Source organism: Uloborus diversus, chromosome 3, assembly GCF_026930045.1.
Source record: "Uloborus diversus isolate 005 chromosome 3, Udiv.v.3.1, whole genome shotgun sequence".
Classification (NCBI taxonomy): Eukaryota; Metazoa; Arthropoda; class Arachnida; order Araneae; family Uloboridae; genus Uloborus; species Uloborus diversus.
In genome coordinates this window covers 92,347,805-92,358,926 of record NC_072733.1, presented here as the reverse complement: position 1 = coordinate 92,358,926, position 11,122 = coordinate 92,347,805, and the positions used below count along the sequence as shown (strand labels likewise).

Here is an 11,122-nt window from a genome sequence, read left to right as displayed (position 1 = left end):
CCCCCCCCCTCTCTATATTTTATAAACACCTGTTAAAGAAGAAAAAAAAGTGGCGCATTTTCATTTCTACTAAAAACATTTAGCTCTATTGCAGACTTGAAAATTTACAAATAGAAGGAAATTGCAAAATATGGTTTGAAGCTTTATTCTAAGAACAGTTATAGCCTTTTCATAAAACAAAACTTTTTGATCCATGAAGGTAGTAAAAATGAGAAAGTTTTTTATATATAACTGAAAATACTACATCGTATCTTCACTAAAAGTACTTTTTTCACTTCTAGCGTTAGTGAGTTGCTAAAATGTACAGCATAACATGGGAAATGTTTTGCAGTATGCAATCCATTAAACCTTTAAGTTTATTTTAACTTTATACATGCAATTCTGTGCATTTTTTTTTTCTTTTCTGGTAAAACAAAATATTTTCATGGTTTTCTTCTTTTTTAATGTTAAAAGTTGCATTTGGACCTACTTTATTTGAAAAATACTAGTAACAAACTAACTTTATTTCACACCATATGTGCAGTAAACAGCATTTAGACTGCACAGAATGGTTTTTATTGTAAACTGATTATTGTAGATTAGATAATACTTTATCGTATTATCCTTTTAAAGTTTAAATACATGAAAAAAATAAATATGTGATGGTTCAAAATTCCAGAGCTACTAAACAAACATTTTTTTACTCGGTATAATAAAATATGTCAGGTTTATGAGTACTAGTATTAATTGGTTTTACTACTCCAAAAATTATATAACTTTATATTGTTATACTGTTTTTATGAGAAAAAATAAAACATTCACACCATTAAAAATTGCCAAACTATTTTATTTCGTATACATCACCTATAAATATCGATTAGTAGTTTTTACAGTGAAATTGCAGAAATTCATTTAAAACCGAATGCTAATTTTTTTCAAAGTCAACACTTTTACATCACAAACTTGATTCTTCTTTGTGACATCTTTGCCGACTTAGGTGCCATCATTAGGCCTTATATCATGAAAGCATCTGTCAAAATAAAAATTGTTAGAATCTCATAAAACTTGTGGACATCAAAAAACATTCATTGAAAAATCAATTACGTAGGTATAAAAATACGCCCTAAAATGATTAAAATTATGACTCTGAATGATCTGAAATTAAGGTTGCCTTGGGAGTTGATTTTATTTTGAAACCGCTTAACATATACCTATATTGTAATGGAAGCGTTTATTTCAGGAACCAGTTAAGCGCTAAATATGTTGTTTTAAAGAGAGAAAAAACTGCTGTGCAGCAATTTGCAAACTACGCAATTGAAACGGTCGTTATTATATCTAATTAAAGTAGACCTAATCTGAATACTTAACATAAGAACTCGAAAAAGAAAAAAGAAAGAAAATATCTTACATTTTATCTTCCATGTCAAGAAATGCACTTATACTGGTTTCCGAAATAAAATTTAAAAAAATCCTTGTAACTTTCGGTATTTTTGAAGGATTTTGTAATACATATGAGATGGTTGATTAAGAATAATATTTATTTTTTTCGATCGGATAACTGAAGTGATCGGTGATCGAGAATAACTCCTTCTATAAGTTAATAATTCCAAAAAAAGAAAAGAAAAAAAAAAAAAAAACAGCGGAAAGTTGTCCAAAATGGGAAAAGTAACATCTTGGCCTAAAGAAATAAATAAAAATGTTTTAAGGATGATAAAACTTGAAACCAGCTTCTTCTTATAATAGGCTCCAGATTATCGGACTGCAATATGTTTACTTCAAAACAATAATTAGGATGAGGTAGAGAATTATTTTTTTTTTAGAAAATGGACCAAGGTCGACGTTTAGGACAACCAATTGGGAAATATTGGGATATTCATTTAAAACAATGACTACTGTATCTAGCCCCTTTTAGTCCCCCCCCCCTCCCCGAGTTGCTATAGTAGCACTGAAAACCGTAGATGTCTTTCTTTCTTTCCTTTTTTTTTTTTTTTTTGTAACACATATTCCTTTCCAATACTTGTTAACAGCTCGAGCTATATTTAACTGATACCAGCTTCATCTTCTTTTTCTTTGATAGCTGCCCATTATTAGAAATATGAATATGAAACAAAGTGTGATGTAAAATAATTATTTAGAACTTACTTAATATGAAATGTTTTTTTATAATTTTTTAAAATATTTTTTTTTCATATAATTTATTCCACAATTGTGTTATTATATTGTTTAAATTTAATTTTTCGGAGCTTTTTTCTAAGAACTAATTAATCGCATAAAAGAGTCATTTGAGTTGAAATAAAATAATACCGTAAGAGCATCCTATCTTACATCTGTCTTAATATTTAAGCATAATTTAAGATGATTCATTTATATTCTATGTCTTTCAAAATGGGGACGCCCCCTCCCCCCCCCCCCGTTTTTAACAGCGATCGATTTCCCCATTTAATCCATCAGCGACTTTTTTTTAAAAGTGCTACTTCTTTTGATAGGATTTAGACAATTTATCTTTAAGTTTTTTAGAGTTTACCTAAAACCTGGTAGAAACAATTCTATATTCCCAAAATCAATTATTTCTTTAATGCTTAGTTAAAGTCAATTCAGTAAAAAGTGAAAATCGGTAAGAAAAGTTGAAAGTTTTTAACAAAAGCATAAATCGACAAACATTGTCAAGAAATAGATTAAATCTGGTAGTGCCAGTTCTAATCATTAAGAAATTGTAAGTCCACATTTGGCCCGCCGTCCTTGTTGTAAACAATGCTACCCTTCTTGAAAATGCTTGCCAGAAAACCGCACCTCTTTTAACTGTAAATTTAAATATGCTCACATTTGCAAAATAACTGCTTTTTATTTACATTACAATTAAAATAATCTATAATTTTGTTTGATAAGTGTCATACAAGTCTGAATATGCGAAGAAAGTTTCATACGCTGTAATACATCGTACTTTAAACTCTAATCTTTATTGTTGCTCTCATTATGAAGTTGGTTTTAAATTTTGTTCCTTTAATTTTTACAAAAATAAGTACAATAATAAAGTACTTAACATTCTGTTTTGGTTCCTTCGATTTCAATAACATGTAAAAACAAAGAATCAGTGCTCCAAAATTTACTGGAAAATTAAAAAAAATAATAATTAATAAATAATGAAAGAAATGTACGTTTAATTTAGCTCTAGCAACAGAAATTTCTATATTCCGGTGATTCTTGAAATGATAATATTCAACTACCCGTAAAAACCAATATTGAATTACAAGTTTAAAAAATCCAGGCGTAAATGAATTGTATGATCCATCACATTTCAATTAAAACAAAATTTAGTTTATCTTGTTCCAATACATAGTTCTTGACTGTAACATAAAACCTGACAACGGGCACACAAAAATCAGCTTCAGGGGGCCAATATGGCACACAGACCGTAGAATAGGTTACATCCGAAAACATAAAAATATAAATGAAAAAGGTACTTATAAACTTAAATTGCCGGCGTTCATGTCACTAAGTGAATCATCGCAACATCGTTCAGACTAGAGGCTTCTTTTAAATTCCAAGCGGAACACAACCACGAACTGCCATCTTGATAAAATGAGATCCCACATTCAATTCTGGTTACAAGTTACGTAGTTCTTTACATTTGCATACCACTAAACTCATAGAAATAATATTGCATTAGTGAAAAAATTTAAATGAAGGAAATTCAGGCGGTTAGAATGAAATACTTTAAGACATGAATAAAAAATAGAAATATATTACAGGCCATCCGTTTGTGTGCACAAATTAGAACTCAAATATAATGGAATAATTGAAACATTTCAAAAAAAAAAAAAAAAACTCTAGAAAAATATGTCATTGCAATTCAAGCTTTATGTAAATTTTCCCTAGAGAAAGGTTTTTTAAAACAATCAGCTACATTATTTTTATTTCAACAAATTTTATTCGAAATTCATTTTTATCAATCAAATTCCTTAGGAAATGGTACCCCACTTCAATCTGCTTAGTTCTGCAATTTTCTATTGCAGAACTAGAAAAATCGATTGCAACTAGATTGTCACAGTACAGAGTACTATTAATCAATCTAAAATTCAGAACTCTTTCGTGACCAATTCATTTAAAATTCCTTTTATCCACATCCTTAGATTAGTCACTAATTGAAATGAACTCCGCTTCCATCGTTGACAGTTCTACGCATTTTTGTTTGAATGTACCACCATATTATTCGTACCCTATCCCAAAACACTACAAGCCCCCCCCCCCCCATTGAAATCCGGTCGCTGTGATTCGAGGCGTAACCTGTATCAGAATGAATATGATTTATTCAATTTACAGACAAAATTAAGATTTCAGGGATGGACAAACCTTTCAGGTTATCTCACAAATCTCCTCTTTTACATCCGCATATAGATATGCATTGCAAACATCTACATGGAAATTGACTCAATGTAGCTTATACACAAAAATTTAAAAGAAAGCCTCAATCAAAGGAAAGGAAATTACTGGAGAGAACACTTGCGAAAAGTAACCCCCCCCCCCCCACCTGGTGGGTATTTAAAATTACCAGTTTGGCCTTGAATCGCATTATTTCATTCTGCTCATTTGTTTTTTTTTTTTTTTTTTTTTAAACCACCTGTACCATTTTTTCTTTCTAAAACTTTCATTCAGTGGAACCAATTCGTAAACGTTTCTTTCTCATATCACCTGAATTTCTTGAGCCATTGCGTTTTGCCAATCTTAAATCTCGGAAATGTTAGCTTCTAACTTACTTGAATTATCCTCCCTATCTTCATAAGAATCTGAAACTTTTCTTGAGTTATCATCACAAGTGAAATTAAAATATTTTGGGTCATATTCAATGTTATTTTCAGAACAATAAACCTCGGCTTCACGATTCGGACTTCATAACCGTCGCCGTCGTGTCAACAGAATAATACATATCCCTGCTTTCTTTACTTTCCCTTTGTATTTCTTTAAACCATGTAATTCCCAACATGCTATTTTATGATTTTTAGGATATTCTTCATCTACTTCAGATTTACTCAATAGTGAAATAAAACTGTGTCCCTCTGTTTCCCGTTCCTGGGGGGGGGGGGGCGCCCAGAACTTATTTTCATCGAATTTAACATTCAGCGTTTCTGTCACTTCGCGATTTTTGATTTCCCAAATTCTGTAACCTTTCATACGAAACGCATATCCTACCATGACTCCTTGATCAGCTCTCATATCCAATTTGTTTATTTTCTGTTTTGGAAGTCCAATATACGAAATACAGTCAAAAAAAAAAAAAAAAAAAAAACACGGGAGTGTTTAATAGATGGCTTTCTTCCCCCAAATAGCTCAAAAAAGGTTTTGTTTAAAACATGGCTTTCTTCCCGCAAAAAGCTCAATAAAGGTTTTGGTTTTTCCTTTTAAAGCCGCTCTTGTCCGTAAGTAGTGGAAGTACGTTGCTGCTTCGGCTCAAAACTGCTGAGGCAAACCAGATTCATTTACAAGTTTCCATTCATTAATATTGACTTATTGTGTTCTATGACAGAGAGCGCCCATATGCAAAATTGTAAGGGGGGCTCAGATATTTTTCCCATGGGTTAGGAGGGTATTTTCTCCATGCAACCTGATTTTTGGACAGATTGGAGTCATTAAAATATTTCATTTTTAATAACTTATTCATTAATGGCTGGAGAAGAAATGTTTTTACATTTTTGCAAAGAAAAAAGTACCAAAAGCAAGGAAGTTCTAATTTCAAAGGGGGGGGGGGCTCGAGCCCCCCTTGCCGCGCCCTTGTCTATGACGCTAATTTATTAACTAGAGGATTTGTTGGTTTTTTTCGATTCTTATGCTTTGGTCGCTAAGGTAAATTTCAAACCGGGAGTTCAGAAATTCTTTTCCGTTATCGGAGCTTTGCCGCAAATCTCTGTTATCTTTTGAAACCTGACAAAGTGTTCTTAAACTTCACTTTTCTTCTTTAAGAAATAAACCGGAAAGTTTCTTGAAAAATCGTCTATTATTGTGAAAATAATTCCCCCTCCCCCCTTAAAGAACTCAACTGCTAAGGAACCCATCGTATTTAAATGCAAAAGATCTTACCCGGCGTTGGCTTGAATCTCCGTTACAGGTTTAAACGAAATTCTCCGATTTTTTCATTTTACACGGATAACAATCTGACACATTTTTACTTTTGATATGCAGTGAAAGATAGTGAAGTACAGAATCACACTTTTCAGTAGTATTCAGTATAATATACTTTTTGTTTTTATCATGAACGCGTTGATGCCAAACTTTAAGACTCAAAGTGTTCTAAAAGTTAATATGTAAGGAAACTGATGAGTTTCAAGGTTACAAGAGTTTCAAATTCTACTGTAGTTCTCGAGCATTTACTTTTCTAAATGAGCATGTCCTTCAAAGCGAATAAAATATGACAAACAATGCATAATAATGTAAATATTCTACTTTAAATTAAAAAGATGTAATTTTGACGAGAACGAAACACTGCTAGATCAGAAATAAAAAGCTGAAAATTTTAAAATATATCAGGTACGGCCTGAACTTAAATATGTTGGGAAGGCGAATAATCTCAATTTGCCAAATGGAACTTACATATTTGCCGATTAATAAAATGCTGGTGAATGCACACATTAGGTACACACAATTAAGTACAATATCTAATGAAATTTGGACATTCGAGAATTCAAAAATTGCAACATTACAATTATGTCCCCAAATTTACCGAATAGCCAGACAAAATTTTTCCAATATGACATTTTTGGGGAGGTCATAGAGACTTCCCGTGACCTCCAATCGAGTGCCTTTGAATATAGTTTCAAAAATTATTTTTATGTTCACAAGTTTCAATGGTACTAGTGCAATTTTCCTGAAGTAAAACTTTAATTTCCTGCTGACGCAAATATAAAACTTTTAAAAAACAAGGGTTTCGTGTTTGTATCTTAAGATGCTTATTTTTTAAGGTTTTTTTTTTTTTTTTTTTTTTTTGAGTGCTTTATTGGTGATGTTTTTAATTATTATTATTTTAGTTTCGATCGATAAATATTAAAGCTGGCTCCAGATTTCAGAGAATTTTGAGTCGTTCAGACATCAGAGTATTGTATTTCCACAGTGTAAAATTCTTCAACAAAAAATATCAGTAAATTTGATACTGTTTGCATATCTCTCTAACACGCTGTTATTTTATTTTTTTGCATTTTATTCATCGAATTATGTACAGAATATAAAAGTTACTGACGCTATAAAGTAATATGTTTTTCAATAAAATGGTTAAATGCAAAATGTTAAAGAATTTAAAACTGAACATAAGAAAGAAAAAAAAAAACAGAAGAATGAAGTCAATCGCGATATGCTAAAAATTCACTACAGAACATAAAAATTTAAATTTTAAGTACTGACATAGTATATAACACAAAATATAGGGTAGGTGAGGGTAAAGCCCCGCAGTTTATAGTTTTTGTAACATTGTGGTCAATAAAGAGAAGAATTTCTCGCTATTTCAAATTAAAATCGTAGAATGGTTTGTTAGCTATTGCATCTCTTAATTCTAGCTCAGTCTAATCATTAATTACGGAGAAATTTCTAAATGAACCGAAAAAAATTATTGCGGGGTTTTACCCCACAAAATGGGGTAAAGTCCCGCATTGAAGGGGTAAATCACCGCAATGCAGATCTTTACCCCATTCAAGATAATTATGGATAAAAAAGGATGACTGCATGAAAAAAACACCTGATATAACTCTTTATAACGTTCTTCATTGAATTAGATTTTTAAAGTTGTACTTTAATGTCTTTATTTAAGTTATCGAATAAAGTGAAAAGTCTCATACTAACTCTTTTCTGTTTTTCTATTTTTGGATTCATTGGCTTTTTGGCCTGTTTTCTTCTTCTTTTCTTCTCTCTCTTTTTTTTTTTTTTTTTTTTTTGACATTGGTGTTGTGAAAGTTAACTTATGTCGTTTTGACTCCATATCATGCTCTTTTCTGTTTTTCGCACTCCTTTCCTCTCCCTTTTCCCACAACAAGCTTTTCTTTTTCCATGGCTTTTCCCATTCGTCCTACTGGACCGCTTCGAAGCAATTGGGGGTTCTTTCTTTTTCTTGCATAGGTAAAATAGGGAGGGAAGTTGTGCTGAAGAGGTTTCATGGCACACGCCGCAGTACTCAGCTGCAACAGTTTTGGCAACATTCTTCTTTTCCTTAGGAGCAGCGTGTAGAGAAATTTGTTTGGTATCCGTCAGCAGACCAGTTTCGCCCATGTTAAATATTTGCTTGGAGCTGAACTTTCACTTTTTTAACGCGAATTCTATAAACTGTCAAAGTATTGTGAGAGCTAAACCCTATTTGAAACCCATGGCTCTGGCTACGCTGGTTTTGATTAGAAATCGCAGAGACAATCTATTTCTCTTCATTAACTCACTTGCAAAATCCCTAACAGCAAGTTGGGATTGAACACAAAATTTAGGTTTTATTTAGTTTTCCTATGCATACTAATAAGGAAGAAACCTCGGAGATTTTAGAGTGAGATCAAAAAACCGCCGATGGATAGCAATACAAAAATTTACCAAATCTTTCTTTCTTTCTTTCTTGCTCTGGAGTAAAGGTTGCTCTAAATCTTCCAAGTTTCTCACCTCCCCGTTTCTTCAGTCAATTCCAGCTAGTTCTTTCATTGAACCCAATTTTAACGGCTGCTATGCGATTATATGGGCATTCTTCTATTAATCTAAGTGCTTCATTGAGTTAAACCTCCGTTATTGCTCTTAAATATATTTTCCTTTTGTACGTCGTGTAATAAATTGCAAAAATTAAAAATATGTTTTAACTGAAACGAGCGTAAAAAATGTTATTAAAAAATAAAATACCCATATAATCCTACCCACATTAAAATTTGTTAGCAAATACGAACAAACGAATATTTTTTTTTAATGAAAAGAATTGCCCAAATCACATTCTAAAAAAAGAAAAAAGAAATAGGGAAAACTGGCAATTTTGGGTCAAGTACGAATCTCCGCACTTTTGTAGCTGCGGGGATTTACCCCAAAACTCCTGCGGTGATTTACCCCATTTAGCCACTTTCTGGAAAAACCGCCGCCATGTTGTTTTAGAAAACCCCCAAGGAAATTATTTCAACCCGAAAGTAAAGCTTAAATTCAGCAATACCATCAAGGAATTCGCCGATTCTTTTCCTCAAATCCCGCAGTTTATACTGCTTCAATAATGTAATAGAAAAGTTACATGTAAGTAGTAGAAAATTGACTTTCCTCATTTTCTTACCTTGAGAGTAACTCACCGAGTCAAACTTTCGTGGAACAATTAGTTTCAATGAGACAAAACTATCACCTGATGGTCATCTTTTTACTCGATTGAGATCAGTTCGAAAACTCGGTGCGGGTTTTTACCCCACGCGGGGCTTTACCCCTATCTACCCTAATCGTATACAAAGTTTAATAATCTAATAACTTTAAATACGATCAAGAAAGGAATTTATTTATTTTTAAATAAAATTTGAGTTTCAGAAAATGATTAAAAACTATCATAGGTGCAGTAAAATATTCAGAATCACAACTACTCGGATTTTTGCTATTAAGCAATCGATAGAACTTAGCAACTATAAGAAATTGCAAAGTCAATATCAACGAATATTGGGATACGAATAGCGATTTCAAAATAAACACTGTTATTTCACATACATTCTCGATGATAAAGAAAACTACATTTTGAGGAAAAGGGAATAAATAATATAACTAGCACTTACCTTTAACTTGGATTACAGCTGAACAGTCCTGCCTCAGCCCACCCGAATTATCAAAAAACATGGTTGCCAATACCTTGAATTCATTAGTTTCTCTTCCCGTATGAAAGAAAACCTTTTGCGCATCGTTTTGCGCAATCTAAAACATTTTTACAGTTTTCTCTGTTATTTAGCCAAGCAGTATGAAACTTTTAGAAAAAACAGTATATTACTATAAAAACAACAATTATTTTTTGCAGTGTAGTAAGACTATAATTCTCAAGAGATTCGGACAAAATACCCAAAGAAAAAAAAAATGCCCAAAGTAAAATCCCGAAAACCAATAGACAGTTTTATAATATTTTTCTTTTTAAATACTATAGTCTATTTTGCATCCTTTAGCTTATGAACTTTTTAACCAAGCCCCCACATAAGGTGGACTTTTGCAGTTAATGCAAAATATTTTTGTAACTTTTTATACATTTAGATAATGAACCCACATAGAATTGAATGAAGCACCAATATTTAAAAAAGAAATATTTATTGGATTTACAAATTTAAATGTTACTACAAGTTAATCTTTTTCACGATTTTTAAGTCAACAAAGAAAGCAGATTCAGGTCAAGACAAAACAAGAAATTTTAATTGTAGTTCAATAGCAAGAATGGCCCACATGGGGTTGAAAAATCCATAATGCTTCTTTAAAATACAAAACACAAAGAGTAAATGTTACAAATCTTGCACTTTTATGCACATTTCCGTCAGCTGGTCTATTGCACTTCCAACCAATTTTATGCATCGCTTCGTCTAGTAGCTTGTCACGCATGCAGAAGTCGATCTGACTAGTCGAGCATTGCAGTCGATTTCTTTCATTCGGCACCACCCGTTGTCCAGTTGCCTCACGGGCTTCAGGACTCGCCAAAATTATCTCAAGGTGTACTATCAAGGAACAACCAATTGGGTCACCAACCCCTGCTATCTAGTTAAGTTCGTGTGAAGGAATAAAGGGACGAAGAACATTTTTGTGTGGAGTAACAGCTCTGCGGCACTTTGTATCTCTGGTAAGCAACAAAGAAGTTCTCGCAGTCGCCCGGATTGCTGAGGGAACCTATTTTCAACATAAACTCTTAGTGCTGTTAGATAACGCTCTTGAATCAGTTCGATTTCCCTTTGTCCGTGGTATCCTTCTGAAAAAGAAGAAGAAGAAAATAGCATTCATAAATATGGGTTAATACAAAACACTCACTCTCATAAAAACATGCTCAAATCTCACGAAAGTTTTGTGAAATTACGAAGTGGCTTTGTGAAAATTGCTGCAAGTAAACTTTTCGGCGAACTGAAATTATTTTTATGATATTGAAGCATGGGTTTTTGAACCAGCAAGAAAAGAATCGTCTTAAATGACCAAATTTTTCAAACCAATTATC

The 11,122-nt window shown here is 32.4% G+C and overlaps 1 protein-coding gene across 1 annotated transcript in view; it reads right to left on the bottom strand.

Annotated features, from left to right (window-relative positions):
• Positions 1-10,647: 10,647 nt before the first annotated feature.
• Positions 10,648-11,122, bottom strand: part of LOC129218850 (hormone receptor 4-like) — a 43,583-nt gene continuing 43,108 nt past the window's right edge. Inside the window, exon 9 of the mRNA XM_054853172.1 lies at positions 10,648-10,882. Within this exon, the coding sequence (XP_054709147.1) occupies positions 10,671-10,882 (212 nt within the window). The 3' untranslated portion in view covers positions 10,648-10,670. The remainder of the gene's footprint in view (positions 10,883-11,122) is intronic.